The sequence below is a fragment of the Eriocheir sinensis genome, chromosome 3 (assembly GCF_024679095.1).
Source record: "Eriocheir sinensis breed Jianghai 21 chromosome 3, ASM2467909v1, whole genome shotgun sequence".
NCBI classification, from domain to species: domain Eukaryota; kingdom Metazoa; phylum Arthropoda; class Malacostraca; order Decapoda; family Varunidae; genus Eriocheir; species Eriocheir sinensis.
In genome coordinates, this window is record NC_066511.1 from 19,698,500 (window position 1) to 19,724,421 (window position 25,922).

General features: G+C 40.6%; 1 protein-coding gene across 24 annotated transcripts in view; it reads left to right on the forward strand.

Annotated features, from left to right (window-relative positions):
- Positions 1 to 25,922, forward strand: part of LOC127006152 (kinesin light chain-like) — a 125,123-nt gene that overhangs the window by 12,531 nt on the left and 86,670 nt on the right. For 7 of the 24 annotated variants that reach the window (XR_007759248.1, XR_007759271.1, XM_050875686.1 and 4 more), the window contains exons 1-4: positions 14,053 to 14,658; positions 22,872 to 23,112; positions 23,680 to 23,913; positions 25,520 to 25,610. Coding sequence is in view for 22 of the 24 variants with exons in the window: in XM_050875686.1 (XP_050731643.1) it covers positions 14,630 to 14,658; positions 22,872 to 23,112; positions 23,680 to 23,913; positions 25,520 to 25,610 (595 nt within the window). In the remaining 2 variants the exon portion in view is untranslated. Of the gene's footprint in view, positions 1 to 4,802; positions 4,880 to 10,249; positions 10,272 to 13,484; positions 13,620 to 14,052; positions 14,659 to 22,871; positions 23,113 to 23,679; positions 23,914 to 25,519; positions 25,611 to 25,922 lie in introns of those variants that run through there. The other 17 variants (XM_050875741.1, XM_050875758.1, XM_050875757.1 and 14 more) reach the window with 10 other exon arrangements.

Consider the following 25,922-nt stretch of genomic DNA (forward strand, 5'->3'; position numbering starts at 1 on the left):
TTAATGCATCTAAAACTTGATTATATCATCAGCGTACTGTCAATTTCTACAGATTATTCATGACCTTGTGTGTGTGTGTGTGTGTGTGTGTGTGTTTGTTTGTTTGTTTGTTTACAAAGTTGTGATTATCAGAAAATTAGCTACTTTCATGGGATTCTGTGTCTGAGTCTCAGTTATTTGAATTTAGGTATAAACATTAAGGCTTTGGATTGGATAACCACCTCATCAAGGCTGTTCCAGTGTTCTTTGCATCTATTGGGATATCTGTATTGCTTGATGTCTTTGTGAACTTCATTTATGTTCCTTATTTGCTCCTCCATTCAATGCAAATAAATCATCCCTCAATTCTGTCCACTCCCTGGTAGCCCCAAATTTTCTAGTCTCTTTCCTTGTGTGTTAAATCTGTCAGAATGGGGACCATTTTTTTCATGCAAACTGCTCTTTTGAACTTGGTAGCTAATTGCTCCACCCTTTCCACAACCTTGTTGCATATTTGTATTTCCTGCTGCCTACAACTTGAACATTTTCAGGTGATTATCAAGACACGTATTCAACTGAATTTTACCCTTTCTTTAGCTATTCCAGCTGTCCTCCATTCACAGGACCAAAGTTAGCAGGCTTTTTTTCTGCCTCTTTTACTGTAAAAAAAAAAAAAAAGAAAAGAAAAAAAAAATCTTGGTTGGTGCTCTTTGTATTCTCTTCATCTTTTATGTTTATGTGGGGGTCCATACTCTTGCCATATAATCCAACCTCAGAAGGATGAAAGCCACAATCAATAATCATCTTCATCCATAAAGTGAAATGCTCTTGCAATGTGTTTCAGGTGAGAGATTAACCTGGGCCAACATTTACAGGTCCTTCTCCTCTCTTGCTTTAGTGAGTCTTTTCATTTCCCATAAAATAGTTCAGCCTACCTCTACCTAATTTCAGGAACTTGCATTTCTGCACTGAATATCATTTTCCATACCTGGCTCCATTTGTAGATCTTGATTAGATCTTCTTTTAGCAGTTTACAGGCCTCCTCAGTTTCTGTATCCTCATGGTCTTCCTCTTCCAGCCTTTGATTTTCCTTTTCAGTCTTTTATTTTATTTGTGGCTGCTTCATTTCTCAATTTCTATTGATCGTCAGTTGAAAATCCTTCAAAGTCGCTTCCTTCAGATGTGTACATGGCTGCTGCCTTTTGTCAAGGCAGTAGTACGGTACAAAGATCAATTTCCACTATGGTATTGTACTCTCTTTAACCAGTCTTTTTTTTTTGGTTTTTTTTTTTGACATGACCATCACTCATGCACTTTTTTCACTTTATCACAAACTGGCAGATCTCTTCATCATTGGGGTCCAACAAAATTTGCATTGGTCAGTGTGCAATTGTTGTCATGTTCCAGTGAGAGGGCGTGTGTATGTGTATTTACCTACTTGTGATGTACAGGAAGCAGGCTACACTCATTGGGTCCTCCAAATCTCAATTGATCATGTTTAGTTTTAAATTAATTACTTGTTTTGGTTTGAACTATCTCTTCATTCATTCCAAGTGTGCATCTATGAGGAAAGCTATACAGTAAACCCTCTGGTATCCGGGTTAATTGAGCCACGGGAGTACCCGGATATGGGAAAAACCCAGATATGGCATAGGTTAAGTCTACAGACCCGAGAACCCAACTTGCCTATTGCATTTTATATATTATCGGCACAAACGAAGCTACTTAAGATCACGCCCGTAAGCCCACGACAACCTTCTATGCCTGCACGTATGTATATATATGAAACGAGTGCAGGGACGATATGTTAAAGCCGTAAAAAAAATATATGTTATGGGTTACATTTCAGCCGCACCGCCGCCACCCAGCCCCACTCGCTCTGAGAATATATTATATCCTTATTATCTCACAGACGGAGCTACATAAGTTCACGTCCGTACGCCCATGTCATCCCTTTACGCCTGTGCACACGTGGATATACGAAACGAGTGCAGGAGAATGTATTATAACTATAAAAACGAAAAAAATATTACAGGTTACGTCAAACTGCCCGCCTTGCCTTGCCGCCCCGAGAATGTTTTACCTTGTTTTCTGCAATATTACATTATCTACGCTATCACCAGTGTAGGCAAGCCTTTCCCCATCCACAGTGAATGCATGGACATTGTGGCGTCTCTTGCAAACGATAATTAGTGACTTAACGTAAGAAAAATTGTCGGGGCGTTGCAGGGCTCTGGTCAGCACCCGCTATGGCCCCAAGGACGCGGGTGTTAAGATTCGCTCCTAACGGGGTAATTAACGCTTGTACACCTGATATACAGTACCCTCTCGAGTTTTGCGCTTGCTTCATTCCAAAGGTATAGCGCTAAACTCGAGGATCGCAAATCTCAAGGTATTGAAATAGTACATGAAAAAGCGCTTATTGGTTCCGGCCCGTGGAATTTATTTTTTATTTTTTATTTTTTCGACTTAACTCCCTTATCACAAATTTTTTCGACTTTACTCTCTTGTTATCTCAAAATATGTACCTTGGTAATAGGCAGAAAATGGGAAGTGAGAATAGGTTGTTCTGAAGCCGCAGTTGAAGGCGGCTGCCTAACAATAGGCTGGCAGTTCTGAATACACGCTTGTGATCCACTTGGTGTCGTCTGCTAATGTAAGGGTGGTTGCTCGCGGTCACCCGTGGTACAGTTGGACAAACCTATAGCTTCTGGTAGCTTTCTGTGTGTTATGGTATAATCTGCTAACTCTTTCTGTTATATATCATCAAATCACTAACATCATGATTGACTTTTCAATTCCTATTGAACATAAACTGCCGCCGCAATCGCAAAATAGCTCGCAGAGAGGTTCAACTTGCTTACTGCTTCCCTATTTCCCTCAACACTCACAAAGACCACAAGCGGACAGACTAAAACAAATCCAGGCAAATTAACGCTTTTAATGCTGTGTATTCCCACAGGGCGCATGCGTGGTGGACAGCAGAATGACTAATTTCATCGGGGAGATATTTCTTGCAACACCGGCCAGTGTAGTGGACCTTCTTCTTCTTCTTTTGACCTGTAATGCTTTGTATCGCTTCTTAGGTCCTCCTTCTCCACACTTTTATACTTCACAACATGCACTTAGGGCCGCTTTCACAGTCATTTTGTTTGTATTGACCGTTACCAGTGGCAGCGATCGCTGCTATAGTATTTCCACATGAAACTGGCCGATGGGTAGTGATGTGATGGTGTCGGAGGTATTGCCTTTACAATGGCACCTCGTGGCGGCTGCGGGGTTAGCCTCGCCCCGCACCTTACCACACACTCTCAACACCTGTCGCTTTCTCTACAGCCACCACTACCCCATAGGCCAATTTCACGTGGAAAACTATAGCGTCGATCGCCGCCATTGGTAACAATCAAAACAAACAGTGACTGTGAAAGCAGCCCTTATTTACTTCACAGTGCGCACTTATATGCTTCACTCTGAACTTAGGTGTTTTTCTGTTCTTTTCTTTCCCTGATTTTGGTTTTCTTTGCCCTTTTGCTATTTTTCACTGTTACTTTTCACCGTCGCTGCCATGCATTACAGGTCAAAAGAAGAAGAAGAAGAGGAAAACCACTGGGAGATCTACAATTTTCATAGACTCGAGAAAAAAAGTTTTTTGGACTGTGGTTCCCCAGCATGGGGTGCTCTCTTATCTTGTTAATCAAGTAGTAAGCAAAGCAGCTCTGCCAGTCCATTTTACGAGTCTCTTGGTGGGCCATCTTCCACTGCACCTCATTCCTCAGCCACTGCCGTCATCTGTTTGTTTACATGCAGCCGTGAGGTACCCATGTACCCACGCTCGTACTCACAACCGTTTTCCATTCATATGGACAACCAACATCTCGCTTCCGGTTGGGCATACGGGCAACTGCGGTTGCCCATAGCCCCAATGGTTGGACACCGTCATTTAAGGCAGCATGCATGACACCGACGGTAGGTAGACGTGACCCGTACATGTCAAAGGAGCGCGAAACTTGTGGCGGTAATGCGCGAAAATTGTGATGGTAAGAATTTAGGACGAAGCGCTAAACTCGAGGATCGTGAAACTCGAGCCTATATATAGATATAGATATATATATATATATATATATATATATATATATATATATATATATATATATATATATATATATATATATATATATATATATAACGGCGCCATGGTAAGTGTTGTAAACACCACACACAGGCAAAGCAATGCCTGGAGAAGGTAGGGCACACACACAAAAACAATTAACTGGGCCATGGTGAACGTAAACAATGGTGAGCGGGACGCTTGTTGTGTGGTGCGCAAGGTAAAGAGAATCTCTTTACCTTTGTGGTGTGGTACGCCGCCCGGGCAGAGCTTAGAGGCATCGCGCAGGCAATTTGAACGAGTTTTGGCAGCGCGTGATAATTTCTTTTTAATTTTTTGGAAAAAATCACATTTATGAAAACTCCTGGATACGGGCGAGGTTGGATACGGTGCACCCGGATAACTGAGGGTTTACTGTATTTCTTGATGTATCATGGATATCTTGCCTTTCTTTATTTCCTTGTGTGATCCCTTCTTTTTCTGGTATCCCATACAAACAGGTCATCCTTGTCAATCTTTTCCATTTCCTTCATTGGCCTGTATGCTGCGATTAGATCTCTTTTTTTCTCTCCTTCTAGGTAGTGTGTGTGTGTGTGTGTGTTCATGGTGCATGTGCACATGCTTCTAGTTACTATGAATTGGTGCTTTGCAAACTTTGCCACTAACAATTATTGTTGAAAGCATCATAATTTTTTTTTCTTTTATTCCCTGGCAGGTGAGAGGTGGTTCCCCTCTGCATCACTGACTCTGGTTTCACTGCATTCAGTTATCATCCTCTCATTCCCCTGTCTGGTAAGAATAAACTACTTATGTAATACATACTTTTAATGAATGAGCTATTTACTATTTATTATTTCTACTATTGCATTTTGTTGTTTAATTTCTGGCGTCAACTTCAATGGAAAGTAATCACCTGTAGATGGGAGTAATGTCTAATACTACTTCCTCTAACATCATGTATGCAGGTTGCAAAATAATACACACCTTGGACTTGGGTACCGCAACTATAGTTTCCTGTCTTTCTCAGTCTACCCTGACTTTTACAGTTTCAGAGTTGTCACCGTTAGTTATTTTGGTTGTCTGTCTGTCAACAGTTCTTCCAAGAATGGCCTGCCTAAGTCCATTTATTATTCTTAATTGTTAATAAGATACATACCTCTAACCTTAGTCTGTTTTCTAATCCATAATACTCACTCTGTCTCTCCCTGTGATACCCAGGATTTTTCTCTCCATTCCTCTCTGTGTTCTTAGCCTTCTCTTGATCGTTCATGAGGTGCCAGGTTTCTGAACTGTATGTTAGATTTGACAATACACTGATAGACAATTATGCATCTTTTCAAGGCGAGTGATGGGTTGCTATTCATGACATTACTGTGAAAATAGTCCTAGGAAAGCCAAAATGGAGGAACTGGCTTTTCTTGCATGAAATCTGGACTTAATGAAGAATGCAGCTTTACTAAATAAACACTGATTGGCAAGATGTAAAGCAGGTTGAAACCTAAGAAGAGACAGTTAATATTTAATGAATAAGAAGCATTGCAATACTCTTGCAGTCAGGGTGAAGGCTAAATAATTTAGTTAAAGAATTCAGAACAAAGTCCTAAATCTATTTGATGAGTTTGAAGGAGATATCAATCAATTAATCAATGGGGGCATACGTTGGGGGGCGTGTTGCCTCGCCACCCTACGACACCAAGTCCAGGGGTCCCTTCGGACAAGTCTCCATGTATATAATACCCCATTCCCATTGTTTACCGCTCTGAGCACTCTTGTCTTGCAGCGAACAAAGGGAACCCATGCTCGTGTCTTCGACTGGTACAAACAGAATGCTTGTACACAGTCGCCGCTCATAAACCAAGGCATTTTTAGTGACTTTTATTTTGCTCGTAAATCAAAACGCTCGTAAACTAAGGCACTGGCAAACCGAAGTACACTCGGCCCTCAATTTACCGGACCCCGATTTAATGGATTTTAGATTTAACAGACCACAAAATCTCAATGGAAAAAAAACCGGCAACGGACATTCTGTCCATTGCTGGGTAGATTTGTTCGGTGTGGCACCGGCTTTAGAAACGTCAAAACCCTAAAATAATAACAGTATCACACAAAGTGATATTTTTCATCAAAACTGCTTGCATTGCCTCCCTTAACCCTCTTGCGCACGATAATGGGTTTCGCGTCATCAAAGGGTAAAAGGTCCTGGCTCACGATGACGCGAAATGCGTCATAAAACTAAAAAATTTCCCCTGTTTAATTATATTTTAAAATTCTGAAACAACAGAAAGAAAGCCATTTTAATGCTCTTTCCACCTGTACCTTATTCATTAAAATCGAGTAATAAATGTAGGAGTTTTTCACCAATGTATTGTAAAAAGTTAGTTTTGAGTTACGGGGCTTTAAAGTTACGTAAGTACATATTGATGTTCCTTGTCCATGAATGGCCGCACTGTGCCGAATATTGTTAGTACCAGGTATTGTAATGTTGTTGTCTTGCAATTTAGGTGATCTTGAGTCATGAACATGGCACGTGATCCCACTTCTTGTAGAAGTATTACTCACTCAAATGTGAGGGTGTCAGGGAGCCACCGCCTCCCTCATTGTTGCCAGTTTTTGTTTGCATCGCTTGGTGTTAGAAACTATCTGACTGGTAGGATTTGCTTCCTTCATTTTCTGTTTTAATCTTCTTTCTTGGTTGTGATCTGTCAGAAGCTCTGTCTTTCCTTGTCTTTTATTCGTTTTGACTTTTTTTTGTTGTTGTATGGTGAGATGGGCTCTTCTCTTTCGAAACTGAAGTAGAAGGCTGTGGTAATGATGGTGTTGATGCAGAAGCATCAGGAACAGCAGTCGTGGCAGCAAGGAGCGAGGGAGAGGTGGTGGCGAGTGAGGCAGCAGCGGTGGGTGGTGGAGAGTCAGGCCTCGCTGCTCCATGCGGAACGCCTGTCTGTCTCTCTTTATTTTCTGCTCGAGCATGGCGTGCCTTCTTCAAGCAAACAATCCTCTTGACAATGGCAGCCTTTCTTCTTGGCATTTGAACTGGATGAAGCGAGCATCAGCAGCAGTTTTGTTATAAGAGGAAAAAAAGGCAGTATGGGGGGAGAGTGTACACACCTATGTCTATCCTCTGCGTGACAAGGACACGCACTGATGAATTAAGGTGAGAGCTACGGGACAGTATTGTCCCGTGCGCACAGGAGAAAGTATCAGACACCACCAGAGAGAAAACTATTCGTGTCTAAATACTACAGTGTTTTTCTTACATTTTTTTTTCTAAAGGCATCTTCTGCCTCATGTGACCTTGACTGAGCGCGTGGGGTGATTTAAACGGCAATTTAAACGACCATTTAAACTCGGTCGGTAAAAATTCTCCCTGTAATGTTTTCTCTATGCCCGTAGGGTGATCACTGACGAAGTTTCTCATTTTCGATATTTTTTCGCATTTTTCACCTCGGTCGGTCTCCTTAACCCATAGAGTACGGGTGGCGATCTATTTCTCTGGATGCTGTGCACAGGGAAAATTTAGACATTTAAAAGAGGTGGAAATGGTGTCTCTTTGCAATAATTGTATATTCATTTAGTATATATGCTTGTGTAATAAAACTTCTCTCCTAATAATAATAAAAAAGTTATGACAGACGAAAATATTGCGCATTTTCTCGTGGCCATGACGCGACGCATGGAAGCACCCCGCTCACTCTCATGCAAGCCCACGTGCTCGCCACGCTGTGCAAAATTTCTGTTTGTTTCCTTGACAGTTGGATCCAGTAAATCATTATCCATATATGCAAGAAAATAGTCACATTCTTGTTGCACTTCTGGAAAATTATCTTTGTTTCCCACCTGAACACCATCAAACTGAGGCACACTTTGTATAAAAAAATTGCCACTGGTCCACTGAAAGTCTCCGTCACTAGCAACAGCACTAGCTCTTGCACGCCCTCTTGTTGCAGTAATCCTAGATCGTGAAGAAACACGGCCACGCCTCCATCATGGAATACTCGGGGCAGGGGTAGGGAGAGGCTGCGAGGCAGGTGGTATATATACATCACTATCACTGCTTTGTTGACTAATGTCTCCAAAATTGGATAGCCAGTCACTGTCACTAGTATCACTGTCAATGTCACTACCATAGCAGTCATCGGAGTCACTGTCACTTTGATTCGCCCGCGCTCTACTTCCGCCCAGAGCAGAGGGACTGCTTGACGCGTTGTGAGACATGACAGATGTATTTCGAACAAAAGTGGAAAATGATCTGTGGCCTTCGGTAGGCCACGTGCTGGAGACGAATGAGAGTGTGTATGGATGCCATATGCCTCCACCATTCTTCTGAGTCAAGAACTTTAGGTATATTTGAAATGTAGGGAGCGTAGAGTGTGATGATTATATATATGATCCCCGTACGGGTGGGGCGTGTGGTAGCGCACTTATACATACGATTGCCGTAATCTAAGGGTTAAATAGGTTGTCCTTGAGTTATGATGAAGTTTGGTTTCGACAGGCAGGTCATAGGTTGAATTTGTTGTAAGTCGAAATTTACATAAAAATATAAAATATAATATTGAAAGGTCTTGCTGTGGATAGAGCAGCGTTTCTGCACCTGCAACCCTCCCCCTCTACCCTGCCTGTCCTCATGCCCTCACCTCAATCAAGCCCTGCGTTCGGCTGGCCCATTTGCCACCTGACATTGTGCAACGTTACTCAATGGAGCTATAGTAGAATCATCACAAATTCCTTGGGTAGGTGGTGGCTGAGTGGTTAGCGTGCTGGGCTCACATTCACCATGCCATGGACAACGTCGGTTCGAATCCCCACGGGGGGGGGTCCACTCACACAGCTCTCCTTGACAGAGTGGAGTCTCCTCCTCATATTGATAGTCTTCTGCCTCTCGGATTCCGCCGCCATGTTGCCTCTCTTTCTATCTTCTATCGATATTTTCATGCTGACTGCTCTTCTGGACTTGCTAACTGCATGCTCCCCCATTGCCACATTGCTTTCTTCTTTTCTCCTCATGCTCATCCCTATATACCCTCAAAAAAATAATCAGCATCTTCTCTTTCATCCTCACTTTTCATCCTCACAACTCTGGAACAATCTTCTCTCTTCTTCCTCCTCCCTTTCCTCCTGCCTCTCTTTCAAGTCGGAGTGGAGGGTTTTCACACCCTCCTCTCCTCTCTTTTGCTCTCTTTTTTGACCTCAGGAGGAGTTCAGGAGCAGTAATTTTATTTTTTTTTGTTTTTTTTTTTTTTTTATGCCCTTGAACTCCTTAGCTGTAAAAAAAAAAAAAAAAAAAAGTTTGACGTAAATTTTATGATGTATCAAAGAAAAGTAAACTTGCTATGCGAATAGTATATTTACAGCAATAAAGAAACGTGGCATATATATTTTACAGTGGTGCTAAGAAAATGTTATTGATTTTATTTAACTTTCGCTACAGCTCTAAGGTGGATCAGGAATGTAACAATTATATCTATAAGATCATTAGCAGGAATATAAGTAGAAAATATGATATTTTCTTAATAAAAATAAATGTTAAACCTGTCACGAGCAGCAGCACTCCCACTAACCTAGCCTGACATGAGTCATGTGTCCAGTTCTTCTGCAGAGACACGGCAACACTGTTGCCCTGCTCCAACCGCACCCTGGCCCTCATTTAGAGGTGGTAGTACTATACCAAGTTTTGCCAAGATGGCAGCGTTATCCAAATCATTGTGCATGTGGCTGTGTTTTTTGGGGGAGGGGGGCAGTGTTTGTATACAAAGGACATGTCTTAATTATATGAGTGTCCAGAGTCACTTCTGCTACATCTTACCTTCTGTGAATATTTCGTTCAAGTATGATTGCTTTTTCCGGTGAAATCCCCTGTAAGAGGTGCTGTGGGGATATTGTGAGGGAGATGTTGTTGTAGGACACCATTTTGGTTGCTCTTAGCTGATTGACTGTTTGGTTTAGCTCACCCTCCCACTTGGTGGGAGTTATGTTGGCTAATGAGTGAAACAAATGCAGCTGAGACTTGTAAATACCCTTGCTTGACTCATATGCTAGTCAAGTGGCGTCTACTAGATGGATAGCAGACTGTAGGCCTATAAACTGGTAGAGTAATGACTTGCATGAGTAGTACTTACAGTTCAAGTTCCACAGGCAACTGAGGGGGGGTAGCAAGACTGGTTCAACCACACTTCCCTAAGAGGTATGTACTTGTATGTACTAAGCACTGCTTGGGTTAATTTCTTCCTACCCTTAGTAAGTGCCATATCACAACAGCAGTTGCAGAGCCATGACTTCATGCCAAAATCAATCAATCAGTCCCACCCTCAGAATGCTACACTTTCTAGCATTGCACTCCATTTGCCACTTTCTCAACCATTGTAGAGCCTCTCAAGCTAGCCCTGCAAAATCATGCTTAAGCAGTAGGCTGCTATATCATTATATCTGCATAACAAAAATTAGGAAGCTGACAGCTGGCTACAGGTAAAAAAAAAGAAAGAAAAAGAAAAGAAAAAGAAAAAACAGCTGCAAGCTGATTTTACATATCTTTACACACTATTTCCTGTTGCAGTGCAGTATAGGTCACCAAGGTTTTTCATGCCATTCTCATTTGTATCAAAGTACTCTACATGACTCCTCATGTAACGGTAATGAGTCAGCAAGATTGCACAGAATAACTATATAACTAACAGGGAATGTGTGCCAGAAGTCACGTCTCTTCACACATCCACTGCCTCCATTCTGTCAGTTCCCTGAGCAAGCCTCCCTGCATCTTCCCTTCCCATCTCAAGCCTCTCCAAGGATCAATCAACTTGCCTCAGCCATGATTTACATGTATGTCCCCATTGTTTCCTCCACTCTATAAGTAGGTTCGACATTCAGGAAGAATGCCACACATCCATATAGCCAGAGTTGGCAATCATGAACTTAGCTGGTAACAACCAGTCATCTGGTAGCAGCAGTTGCTGGTTCATCACTAAGTCATTCCAGTGATACCCTATGATACCTGGTACCAAGGGCATGGGCATGCCTCTCCAGGTCACTATTCAGTGTCCATGTCTCACATGGACCACAATTGACCTTAAGATTTGAATCTTTGTCCACCTTCACATATATTGACAATGCCATTTACTTGTATACACAAAATACCTGCTTGCTACATGAGTATTTGCAGAGATTACTGACATAAACCAGAATTAACTCCAGAGAAGGAGAGTAGCCACATCTTAATCAAGAGGTTTGTATCCTTTCTGACATTACATGTTGCATCTAAAAAGTTAAGTTTAGCAACTTAATAATGTTGCATAAATTTCATATGCTTCCTTCTTGGGAAGGCCCATCTGCCTCCTAGTTGGGAACCATTCCTTCCTTAGTTTGGAATACTTACTCAAGATTAAAGTCTGATTAATTTGTTGATAATTGACATGGCAACTATGGAAATATATATATATATATATATATATATATATATATATATATATATATATATATATATATATATATATATATATATATATATATATATATATATATATATATATATATATATATATATATATATATATATATATATATATATATATATATATATATATATATATATATATATATATATATATATATATATATATATATATATATATATATATATATATATATATGTATATATATATATATATATATATATATATATATATATATATATATATATAAATATATATATATATATCTATATATATATATATATATATATATATATATATATATATATATATATATACATATATATATATATATATATATATATATATATATATATATATATATATATATATATATATTTATTGTTTGATGTTTCATTCCAAAATCGTTTAAGCAAATTTGTGTAGTGTAGAACTATGTAAATTATTCTTGTGAGTAACATGACTGAGAGACTGACAGATGAGGACAGTAATAAAGGATAATATTGGGTAAATGAGAGGAATAAGTGGAGTTTACGTACTGCAGTGGTAAATTATCACAAAATCAAAATAGGAGAAAAAACTGGAAGTGTTGCTCTAGGATGATGTCACCTGAAAAAAAAAAACTAACAAGATTACAACTGACAAACAACAGTAGGATTTACTACTTGGACAAAGAGATGCTGAGGAAATTGATGGATGCACCCATCCACCCCATGATGGAACGAGCAGTAGAAGTATGGTCCCTACATACAAGTAAATGTTTCAACAAGATAAAGTGGAGACAGTAGCAACCAAGATAGATTTGTATTTGACAGATTTAAATTTACAAGGAAAGTTGGGAAAAGTTGGGGCTACCATCCCTTAAAGAATGGAGAAGTGACTTGATTGAAGTGTTTAGTGATAGTAGACATTATTGATAGATTTTTATTTATTTATTTATTTTTTGATGGGGGAGCAACTAAGAGACATGAAAAGTTAAAAACTAAACAATGATTGAGATATGAAAAATACAGCGCTTCCAATATACACTGAACAATGGACATGGAGCTGTTCAATTCAAAAACTTTCAAATGACTTGAAAGGTAAGTTTGACTGACTGAGACAGAGACGGGACCCCACGTGCGTAGCTCATTTCCTGCAAATCACAATGCGAAAAATATGCGCACCTTTCGGGCTAGAACGAGTGTGGCACCATAGGGAATCGTTCCCCGTCTGTTTACGCGCGACCTTGACATTTAGGCATTACTCCAAAATTACATGAACTCAGTCCGGTGGTAGAAAAAAAAAAGTTAATCACTGATTACCATTTTCCTTGCAAATTACTTTGTGTAATTTGACCAAGTAATTAAGCATTGATAACTGACAAATTATTTTCGTGACGAGTGGTTTCTATCCAATGCGGCGACAGTACTATTATACTAGTAACAATAGGTTACTATCCCCTAAGTCAAGGCGTGGTTCTGTTAGTTAAGAAAACGTTGCGTGGCAGGGCGTTGGTTCGGTGGTAAAAGCGTATAAATGCAGTTACCGTTTTAGTAGCGATTGATTACTCTCCTTTGTGGCGAGAGTACTATTATACTAACAGTAATAGCCTACCGTAGGTTAGGGTGTGGTTCTGCTAAGAAAACGTGGCATGGCAGGGCGTGGGTTCGGTGGTGACCTGTTTCTTCGGCTTGTATTGACGTAATTCTCGAGTTTGACAGACGTTTAAAGATTTTGTGGAGGGAAAGCTACCTAGTTCAGGGTTAGAGAGCTCTTCAGGAGCATCGTAACCTGCATTCCACATTACATAACGTAAGTTGAGGATTTAAATGAGCGTATATGAGGTTTAAATGTGCTATATGAGGAGGGAGGGGGTGCTGGGATTCTGTGTGCGCGCGCTTACGTGACAATAGAACATGTTTGTTGTGAATGCACTTAGGTTAAGGCGACACACGTGTCGACGTTGAGGAGCCAGGAGGTAACGCTGTCGTTGCGGCTGTGCTGTTGCTGTATTGATCGTTGCCGTGTGTCTAAACTGCTGCCTTGCCGCCCTTGCCGTCGCCATCCCAGGAGCCCCCTAGCCACCACGCCTAGACTACCCTACGGTATGGATGTCAATGCATACTAAAACTGTGAAGACAAAGAAGGCGTTTCGTGTGTCGAGAGACAGTTCACCCCTAACTCATGTTTGACGAGTGGAGGTGTAAGTTTCCAGCATTATGCAAGGAGAGATGGTAGTCTATAACTAGCCTTACAGCTGATCTGGCGCTCTGCTGGCTCTGGTCAGCTCCAGGAACAGAAAGGGTATTAACAGCAGCTGTTATACCTTTAGAACACTTATTCAACAGATATATCATGAGAAACAACCTCCATCCTTACTCATACCTCACATAAAGGAATCATCCTTCAACTTAATCAGAGAGCATACTAAGGAAACCCGAGGTGTGACGCGTGAGTCATAGTCTTCGTAGCATCCCCCCCCTCAGTGCCCCCTCCTGGCCATAGCACCATGGTCCATGGGGGCGTCGCCCCTCAGTCAGGCGTGGGGAGCCAGTACGTTCGGTGCCTCTGTCTTCCCGTCCGTCCTGTTTTCGTCCTTTATTGGTCACAGGGACGCTATGTGTTTGGCTGATTGTCTACACAAGGTTGTGGTAGTGTAACGAAGGAATCATGTAAGAATTCGGCCCTTGAGACTTTGCACATAGGCCTAAACGCAATTTTGCTGTAGTGCACTTTATTGGCACTAGGCTTATGGCTTATCGGGGAGGTTAACGTAGGTGGTGAGCACCTATTATAGTGACAGTTCCTTTTGCTCATTACTGAGAAGGGAATAATGATTACCGAGTGATGGAGCATCAAGGAAGGGGTTGTTGGAGCACCGTGCCTGGACTTATCAACCGTCATTGATTGTGTGTGTGTGTGTGTGAGAGAGAGGGAGAGCTTGGTTGGCCTTGATCAATACCTTGCCATCACTGAAGCTCTTCCTGAGGCTCCTGACAAGGGCACCAGGCCCCTGAAGTGCAAACACTTCTCCTTCTTCACTAGAACCAATAACATATCTATCCGCACGCATCACTGAAGACTTCGCCCATGGTTTGGATGACCTTGCTCCATTATGTCCAAGGCCATTAACTCCTACAGAATGTAAGTACAGCTCGTAACATTCACTAAGTGTCATTTGTACTGATGTGACTGTCATGTATAACATTGTGATAAAGAAAGGGGTTTTTGAAAGATAACGTCACAACAATGGCCACGTGACAGTAGAATGTGAGTGTTGGGCAGTGCATGTTCGCGGAGGCAGGAGAAAGAAGACCTCTACTCGTGCATGCATCCACCCCTCACGAGGCCCCGCTGCACCCGACTTTCTGCTCTAGCTCATCCCTGTACCGTCCAAATCCATTATGCAAGAATAAACCAGCGTTTTCATTCTTTCATCCCCTTCACTGGCAAACTCGGAAGAACCTTCCTTCGTCTCTATTTTCTCTTGCCTATGACTTGACCTCTTTCAAGAGAAGAGTATCAAGACACCTCCGCCAGCAATTGACCTCTCTTGGCCACTCTACACTTTTATAGATGCAGTGCTAAGCGGGCTTTTTTTTCGCGTGTTTTGCCCTTGATCTGCTTCCATTGCTGTAAAAACTTGGAAAGAAGGAAACTCGTGAGCATCTAAGTCATGTGGATTGATGACTAATCATGGTACAGAAAAAGTAAATTGAAAAGTTTGGCCTCGTGAATTATCTCGTGATATAATTCTAAGCGTAACAAATATCGTGAATGTCAGCTATATCTAAAACAATCAAGTAGATTGCGCTTTAGTGTAAAGTGAACAGTGACAAACGCGGAATAGATTCTCATAACGAAAGTAAAAGTGCGAAAAATATGACTGCTAATAATACTAACTAAGAAAAAAATAACGGACGTTTATATTAGTGATCGCGAATGTTCACTTTAAGTCTATAACAAGAACAATTAAGTAGACACCGCATAGGCGGTGGCTGAACAGATAGCAAGACGGCCCCGCGTTCAGGAGGACGCGAGTTTAATCCCCGACCGGTGCCACCAAGCTGGGATTTTTCAGCCGCCGCCGAGTGGCTTAAAAAAACTACCCACATGCTGTCCAGAAGACCACCTTTCAACCCGGACTCTAGATTCTAGGATTAAAGATGAGCTCCGGGAGGGCAGCATGAGCCAATGCAAGATGGCGCCACTATAAACACTCGCCTGTGCCAGAACGGGCTGGGCCGACCATCAGGACCCACCGGGAAGAAGCCTTGGACCGACCATCAGGATCCACCGGGAAGAAGCCTACCGGCGCAATAGGCCAAGACAAAAAAAAAAAAAAAGGAAAAAAAAGCTATACAATTTGTTGCGTAAAACAAACGTTGCGATGTTTTGGCTTTTGTTTTCATGTTATGAGAGCAGCTTCATAGCAGAATAGCTTTATGGGACTGCAGAATGTGAGTGTCTGTAGAAGCTTACGCTGCCAGCACCCATTGAGCCTTATTAGAGAGGAACGTGAAAAACTTAGCTAGTTGTTCCGTGTGCAAGGCTCAGGATAATACCGATCACTCAGTGGAAAGGCAAGTTTAGCTTTATGCAAGGCCGAGATGGACACGGATCTGCGGGGAGAGAGAGGGTGGTGGTATGTATATATATATATATATATATATATATATATATATATATATATATATATATATATATATATATATATATATATTACGTCAATTGTTCCCTTTTCGAGGATTAGGCTTTCGATGGCTTTTATTAACATGATTATCGTTGGAGCGGTAGTTTATTGCCATGGAGGCCCTTCATGGCAGGCAACTCCTCCAATTTATCCGGGTTTGGGATATATATATATATATATATATATATATATATATATATATATATATATATATATATATATATATATATATATATATATATTCTCTTTTATCTCCCTTCCATACCTTTCTTCCTTCCTCTCCACTCTATCACCAAGGCCACATAAGGGGAGAAAAGGGAGATTTGTGAGTAGTGTTGGTCACATTTATAGCAGTGTTTAATATTAATAGTGTTTTGGGACTATATCTATATCGGTCTCAACACACACACACACACACACACACATATATATATATATATATATATATCTATATATATATATATATATATATATATATATATATATATAGTATATATATATATATATATATATAAATTAGTCGATAGTTGCATTGGATTTCTTATACGTCATGTCTTAGAGTCCCATTCACACTGTGCCGACTCTGGGCCACGACAACCCAGCGATTCGGGGTAAACGAAGTCTGTGGTGTGAAATGTTTATGTGAAAGGGTCGCACATAGTAGGAAAGAGGTCTATGAACGGTCGCCGGATGTTGATTCGGCAGTGTGAAGGGGGCTTAAAAGTCGCTGGGTTGTCGTGGCCCAGAGTAGGCACAATGTGAATGGGTTTTTAACTCAAATAGCGTTATCGGCGGAACAGTTACGCTGCTAATTTTTACCCCCTTTGAATTTCATCGCCGTAACAGTTTGTACGCCGCCCAATTTTCCATGGGTACAATTCTGCTGGTGGACTGCTAGCTTCCTACAAGTTGGCGGGCCCGAGCAACACTGCCCTGTGCTTGGGGCAGTGTTGGCAGCCATGTTTTTAGTGAATTCTGCCTCGTCATTGACTCTGCCTCTATTTTTTCTCTCACGGGGCGATTGGCTGCGCGCCTGTCATATATTTTCACACGATATTAAACCATTGCTAATAGCTTGTTAAAGTGCTTCATTGACTATTTTTTTTATATCACGCCCCACAATACTGTTATGGCCCCCATACATTATAATGTATGGGGGCCATAACAGTGTGATTGGTAATTATCAATCACGATTGAGTTTCTCCATCGTGTCTGGGCATGATTGAAAGATTGCGCAAATGACTGAGCAAAATCTGTGTCTGATTTTTTCAGTCAGTCATGATGATTGCACAATCATGATTGATAGTGTGTGGTAAAAACTGCGCAATACTTTTCTATCGCACGTCAGCAGCCATAGCGAGTCTACGGGAGAGGCAGGGGTTATACTTTCGTCATGCTGGACTTGTGTCCCCAACTTGGAATCTTCTTCCCGTATTAAGGTGGAAAGTCATTTTTACGGTTGAAAAAATCATTTTTTTGAGAATTTCAGATGAACTTGCGCGGCACGTGTGGAGGTACTGCGCCGCACTGCCAAGCTTTAGAGCGTCATGGTGGCCTTTAATTAAATACCTACTACCCTACGCACGGGGGATTTAAACATATATACTGTCACTTCTCTTTGTGTATCTTCTATTTGCATCCTCTTTTTCCGATTTTTTTCGTGATTATATATAATTATGGTACTGTATGATAGTCTCTCCACATCTCCACGCGAGAAGAGTGAGTGAGTAGCGGGGAGGCAGAGTATTGATTTTGTGGCGCGGGAGGGTACACACGCTCCGCCCTCACACGTGCGTTTCTCCTTGGCCTGCTTATACCGTCTTCCAGTGGATTTTCAGACACTATGGGGAAGCGGAAAGCTGTGGCTACATCAAAATAAAGCAAAGTTTGCTGGCCTAAAAAGGGTAAGATTTATGTCTCAGCTCATAATACTTGAGCACAACTTGGGATATGAGGCAAATAGATACATTGCCTATATAGGCTTCCCTTCAACTCCTGAGGCAACAATAACAAGAAAACAAATGGATAAAGCCAGGATTTCTCCACCAACCAAAAAAGAAGAGAAATGAAAGAAAAAGCCGCGAGTCTGCAGATTATCAGTCAGGTGGCATTGATGCATAAACCTGGCGACAATGAATGAGTTGGGTGGTGCCCAATGATACCCTCCCCTCTGAGGGAGTAATATTTTGTCTTTTAGAATACATTGTGCATTCCTACATGTATTATAAGAGTCAAAAGGGGACCAGGTGCCAAAATCTACTTTGAGGAAAATCAATTGTGAACACACCCTCCCCATAGAAGTGACCTGAGATGACCTGAAAGAGTTTCCTGCGAAATCTGACCTCTTGAACATTATCAGAAGAGTAAGATAAGGAACGAGACATAGTTGTGTTGTGCTTGAAAACATCTCAGTACCGTACATTGTCACCTAAACATAAAAGTGCGTTTTTCTCAAAATAAAATTTTAATGTAAAGAATTATATATCTCGACGTGTATTTGGATGATTTTTAATTTTTTTGCAGCATAATACTCAGAAAAGAATTATCTACAGGACTACATATTGAGATTCGTTAATGTCGAAGTTTGTAGGATCTGTGATTTTTTTTTCGGTAGTTTATACAAAAAAAAATACCGCTTGAATTGATTTTGTTTTGTGCACTTATTATTTGCAATATGCAAATGATAATATGTAGTATTGCTCCTTTGGGTGTCATTTAAATCTCATATAAAGGATATTCCTTTACTTTGAATAGTTTTCCGTGAATAAGAATTTTTTGAGCATGTGTAAAGCTTAAAAAAAATATAAAAAACTTTCAATTTTTATGAAAATTATATCAGGGGTACCTCACAGTCTAGTGTTTAAACTGTAAAAAAAATCATTAGTCTTGACGAAAAATTACGCCCACAGTAGATCAAAATGTCTGAACACGTCCGTAAAAATGACTTTCTCCCTTAAAGGCGTCACTAATTCCATAAAATCAATAAATATTCTTATCCGTGCGTAAAATAGAAAAATATCTTGTAGCCAACAGCAGAGAATATTTTTAATGCGTTCCGTAAGTGTTCGTGGGCGATGCCAAGCCGTCATCCATAACTTTTTTTTCTTTCATCCATAGCCCTCGTGCACATGGATGAATGCAATGCGAGCGGCTATCTTGCTATGTTTACTTAGTGTCGCTGGACTAGTGGTGTGGTCTAAACCAATGATTGTGCAATCACATTGTTCAAACGTGATTGATAGTGAACGGCTGGTTGTATTAGTGTAAAGTGAACAATGACACAAACGCGAAATAGATGGTAATAATAATAAGTAAAAGTGGCCACTCTTTACTACTATTCCATAGGAGCAGTGATTTGCGGGCTTTTTTTTCTACCCTTGAGCTGTTTTCTATACTGTAAAATGAAAAAATAAGAACAATATGACTGCAAATATTAATAATTGTAAGACAAAAATAACATGTTTATATAAGTGGAAGCGATAGACACCAAAATTAGTCATGAGTGCACAAACGATATTCGCTCATCTTGTGTGAGCGCCCTCACAAATAGACACAAACAAGCAATAGATATTGTATATGTGATAGGTCATTTAAATAATTATAACATATGACAGTATTCAATATAAAAATGTTCAGTATAGATAAAATTATAAAACAAAAAAATGAATGACAAAAAAAATCAACTGTAAATATGATGGATGCAGCACATAGGGAAAAATAAAATAGTATGAAAAGTAGCCACAAGCAACAGTGTACAGTCAGAAATTGCCCCCCCACCCCCCAGAAAAAAAAAAGTATCAAGTGAAAAATTCTAGGGTTAAGACATTTCAATTTTCAACATATCTGCCACAATCAAGGGAGGGTCAAAACTACAAAATACATAAATACATGGCCCAGTAAGCACTACTATTATGTTCATTCATCACTTTCTGTTGTTATAACCTATTTTCTGCAAAAAAAATCTGCCAACACCAGGGAGTCAAATTTGATTATTAAACATTATGCTGTATTGTTTAAGTGTATCTGTCCACATCCCCAAGGCCCCATTCCTTCATGTAAACATCTTTGAGGACAGACTTCATGATTGTGTCACCTCTGGGAATGCATTCACTTGGCCAAATCAGATTCAAATTTACACTTCATAATGTGTGAAAAGGATGGTGTAAGCTTTACTGGTTGGGGAAGTGGAGCACAGCCTGCTCCTGGTCACCAGTGTTGTAAACCAAAGACAAAGGGTTTCCAGTAAAAGGTCTGCAAACTTGTCTGCCAGGATAAGTTGCAGAGCTTCTGCAGTAAAGTTGTGGGTAGGGCTGGGCAAGTACAGTTAATTTTAGTAGGTAGTGCAAGTACCGACAGAAGCCATGCTTGCAGCGCAGCATGGCCTCACTGGCGAAGTACTGGTAGCTGCTTGCACCCATGGTATAATAACTGGGAAAACGGACTCACCAGTGATGCAAATTCATGCTGTGTTCACAAGAACACTCTTCTTATAAAAGGTTGTGGTGCCATTTGAAAAGTGCCCTGCCTCTACAGCCATATGTAGTAAGTTAAGCAAGCCCATAATATTTGTTTTACAGGAATGAATAAGGCATATTATGTAAAATAAACACCAAGTTAGAGCCACATTATGAAAATAATATTGCCTGGGGTGAAGTAATAACCCCTTTCTCACTTGGAGCACCCAGAAGGATGATGAAAATCATATTCCTCTGAGCAAATTAAAGCAAAGAAAATAAAGTGTGTCAGACATCAGAGGCCATAAGGCACCACTGCTCTTCTGAACTTGCCAACTGCAAGTCTCCACTCATCCTACAGCCTCTCAGCACATGGCTTTCTACTCAACATCCTCATACTTCTTAAATTCCTTATGTACTCTTGTCGCTTGTAATCTGTGGAACAGCTTCCTTTGTCTGTTTACTCTTTAAAGAGGATAGTAACCTATCATTACTTCATTAAGTTATCATCACTAGCATAGTAACCCATCACCACTAAGGATGGTAAGCATTAGCACTTTTTATCCCTTCATAATTTAAGGAATATTGGAAAATTAAGACCTCACTTTAACCTAATGGATAATAACTTATTTTCAATAAAACGGTTATCCTGTGCGAGATGACTAACGTCTTCTTCATGTCATTTGTTGTGCTGTTGGCCCATGGTGTGTCCCTTTCTACCCCCATCTCATTTGCTGTCCTCTTCTTTAACCTCTCTTCCTACCTTCCACTTCTCCTTTATGATGCTGAGTAATGCAGTGTAGTCACCAGCATAGGAGTGGATAGAACAGTTTGTTTTGGAAAGCTCATTATTGAACAGTAAAAAGAGAGTGGGAGATAGAACAGAGCCCTGCAGAACACCACTGTTGATAGGTTGAGAGGTAAAACAATGATCATTTATTACAGTAGAGATAGATTAACTTGAAGGGAAAGTAGGGATGAAAGAGAGAGGGATAGAATCCATAGGAGGGTAGTTAAGAAATAAACAAATAAAATTAAATAGTTTGTAAAATGAAAAAAAAAAATATAATAATAGATAAGAGGTAAGATAGGGTGCATATTATAATAGCCTTGTGACTAGGTAATACTCATCTCCCAGTCTGGCTCCGTGTGCTATTTAGGCACATAAGTTCCACTCTCGATGCATACTCCCTTGACATTTAGTGGTATCAGTACTGAGGTGTTTGGTGCTGGTACTAGTACCAGTACCTCCCAGCCTATGTTGTGGGGAGCCACCATTTCCTTTACTGTGTCAGCTGATCCAATGCAGCCACACGTTCACCAATCATTTGGAACAGAGTTTTCATATTGTCTGTGAAACTCCTAGCACCGAATGATATTTATCAATCAAAACAACCATCACATTCCAGAGTATGACACTATTCCAGGATAATAAATGAGTGAGCAGATGTGCGTGAAACATTTTTAAGAGAACATTGATAAACAAGAAACATTTTGTGGTAGCTACACTTTTTTATCTACATTTTATAATATTCTTATCTAAAATATTATACAAAGTTTAATATTACTTATGCCATCAATTGGTGGTGGCTCCTCAACTATTATTTTGCAGTGAAGACTTGTAGGGAGTTCCCTGGTTGCAAGGAGGAGCTGAGGTTGTGCATGGAGAGAGGAACTATTTTTCCAAATAATTTAAATGGGCTTAAGAGGGGCTGAGAAATGTGTGTGTGTGTGTGTGTGTGTGTGTGTGTGTGTGTGTGTGTGTGTGTGTTATGTACCCACAGTCTGATCACTTCCTGGACTTGTAATCACTAGCCAGTAGTTTCATGAAAAGAGCTTTCTTTTGAGCTTGGGGGATCAATCTCTGGGTATTGCTGGACCCCCTTCCCCCCATATTCCCTTTGATCAAGGGGGGCAATAACTGCTCCTGTCAGTAAAAAGAAAATTATTGTCCCGAGACGGACTTGATTCCCAGTCTGCCAAGGGACAGGTTATGGAATGGTGTGTGTGTGTGTGTGTACTTTAAAAAGAAAACACAAAATGTACCTGCTGAATAGGTAAATATATTCACCAATTTATATCTTGATACTTTTTTGTAAAATCAAAATCGTAACTCAGATTGCTGTTAAACATTTATGGCAAATTCCAACAGCTTTATAATCCTGTATTCATTAAGGAAACATATTAATAATGACCTTTTTTTTTTTCAGTAAGAAAATTGAAAGCATTGGCAGGATGACTGCACTCACCCAAGAGGAAGTGGCCTCCCACACGAGGACAGTGGTGCAAGGGTTAGAGGCTCTTCGCAATGAGCACAATTCCATCCTTTCTGGCATCAGTTCAACTCTTTCATCTACCCATCACCCTCCAGATTCAAATGTCATCTCTGAGAAAGCTGGGATATTACAGCGATCTTTAGACCAGATTGAACTAGGGCTTTCAGAAGCCCAGGTAAGTATTCATATTCCAGATGTTTAATAGGATTTAGTTTCCTGTCTTAGATCATGCACACAAACTCAAATGTCCATTATCTTTTCATTACAATAGCAGAAAAAGGAATAAGCACAGTAAACAAGAATGTACTGGTTTTATAACTTGCATGTATGCAGTTTATTATTGCATATTTTTTTTCTGATCTGTTTATTTAGAAAATCTTACAATTAAATACTGCATTAAAGGTTTTATAAGGATTGTACTTTGCATGGCTAATCTCAGGTGACAACTCTGGTAGTAATTCAGACTTAAGTTGCTGATGTTCTGCATAGGCTTGACCATTTTTTGAGAAGTGATCTGGGCAAAAATAGTTGAATCACTGTCTCTGGCAAAGCCTAAATTGCATAGATCATGTAGAACAAACCTGTGATCTTTCACACCCTTTTTACAGGCCAATTATTAAATAGAAAATCTGAATCAACAAATTATCTTTTCACGCTACCAGAAATTAGTTGAAGTATAAGTTTTAAGCAGTAATTTTTTGTATTTAATTCACACTCATCTTTTCAATACTGAACCCTACAGATCATGCTGGCACTGGCATCACATCTTCAAACAGTGGAAGCAGAGAAACAGAAACTTCGAGCTCAGGTTCGAAGACTATGTCAGGAAAATGCTTGGCTTCGAGATGAATTGGCTTCCACTCAGCAGAAGCTGCAGGCATCAGAGCAACATGTAGCCCAACTGGAGGAGGATAAGAAGCATTTGGAATTTATGTCAACTATCAAGAAATATGATGCTGATGTGCAGGTCACTATTGTAATATATTGCTTACTTCTTTTGGTTCTGAGGAAGGGGTAACCCTTTCGATGGTAAATCCTCGCAGCAAGGACTAGCATAACTTGCCGGTGGTGCTAAATCCTCGCTGCGAGCACCAGTCGCACTCAAATTTCCTGCATATGAGAGTGTTCCAACACTATTTCTCACCCCACAGCATTGCCAATTCAGTGGGTTTTCCACTAAATTTAGTGGAAAATCATATCAGCCTAGCGTGGAAAATCTACGGACGAGTAACTGGTGGATGTTGTTGTCCAATACAGCAGCATTTTTACATAGCTTCACCTATCACTTGACTGATTTTTGGAAAATCTACTGGTGGATGTTGTTGTCCAATACAGCAGCATTTTTACATAGCTTCACCTATCACTTGACTGATTTTTTGACCAAATAGTTGCAAATTTTGTAGTTGGCAATACTACCCTGCCAGCACCCCATCAAGACTCGGTAGTTACCTCTATATGGCTGGCCGTTGCGCACGCATAAATGTACATCTTCACAGGCAACACCCCACGAACATGCCTGTACGTTCGCAGGAGAGGCTTACATAACTGAATCTTATAGATCTTGGCCTCCTCTATCCAATGGTGTTTTTTGTTTTTTAGCTGTGATGAATAGTTTTTGAGATAAGCGGTTGAAAGAGCGAGCACTAGCGTCACTTGCTGAACGTGCCTGTACATTCGCAGTACTCTCGTCCCCTCTCGTCCCCTCTTGTCCCCTCTCCTCTCCTCTCGTCCCCTCTCCTCTCCTCTCGTCCCCTCTCCTCTCCTCTCGTCCCCTCTCCTCCCCTCTTGTCCCCTATCCTCCCCTCTCCCCCCTCTCGTCCCCTCTCCTCTCCTCTTGTCCCCTATCCTCCCCTCTCGTCCCCTCTCCTCTCCTCTTGTCCCCTATCCTCCCCTCTCCTCCTCTATCCTCCCCTCTCCTCCCCCTCTCCTCCCCTATTGTCCCCTCTCCTCCCATCTTGTCCCCTCTCCTCTCCTCTCATCCCCTCTCCTCCCCTGTCGTGTCCTCTCGTCCCCTGTCCTCTCCTCTCCTCTCGTCTCCTCTCCTCCCCTCTTGTCCCCTCTCCTCCCCTCTCCTCCCCACTCGTCCCCTCTCGTCCCCTTTCGTCCCCTCTTCTCCCCTCTCGTCATCTCGTCCCCTCTCCTTTGCAAGAGTTGAGGTTTGACATGAAAGTCACTAATCGGAATAGTCAGCTTGTGCCTTGAACTAAAAATGGCAGTGAATGGGTTAAGCAACTCAAGGAACCTAGCCCTTTTTCCCATTACAACCTAACTTCCTAGACCATAAAATTATTTGTGCACAACAGTCTGAGGAACCTAATTGTTGTTTCAGTTTTGAACTGATAGTATGTGTTTGACAGGTATAGAAAGGGCAGAAAATATTTGTATTATTTAAGTTCCTGTGAAAACTGGGAGGTCAGGAGCTGGTAATTTCACTTTGTTTGCAATGATGTTACTGGAAGCCCAGTCAATCTGCAAATGGTAGAATTGCATCAGTTTCATACTTGAAAGGCATTTTGGAAGTTAAAAAATCAATCAATATGTATCTACCTGTTTTTGTTTATATATCATATTTTGTTTTGCAGGACACTGAGTCATCAATGGAAGAGAAGAAAGACAAGAGTGATGACCCAGTGGTGGACCTATTTCCTGATGATGATGCTGATGATCGTGCAGGTAAGGTCTTTAGGAGGCTACACTCCACATACAGCTTTTATGCCCTTCTCAATCCCCTTCATTCAACTAGTTCTGAACTGTTTAGTTGGTCTTTCAAAACTTGCCCTCTGGGGTCACATTAGCCTCAGATAACGTCGTTGCACTTGTTTTCTTAGCAGTGTGTTTATTTTCCCAGATACTCGTAATAAATAATTCAAATGGAGTAGTGTGAAATGGAGGGTATGGATGGTAGACTGAACTATGAGTTTAGTTACTTTTATATATATATATATATATATATATATATATATATATATATATATATATATATAT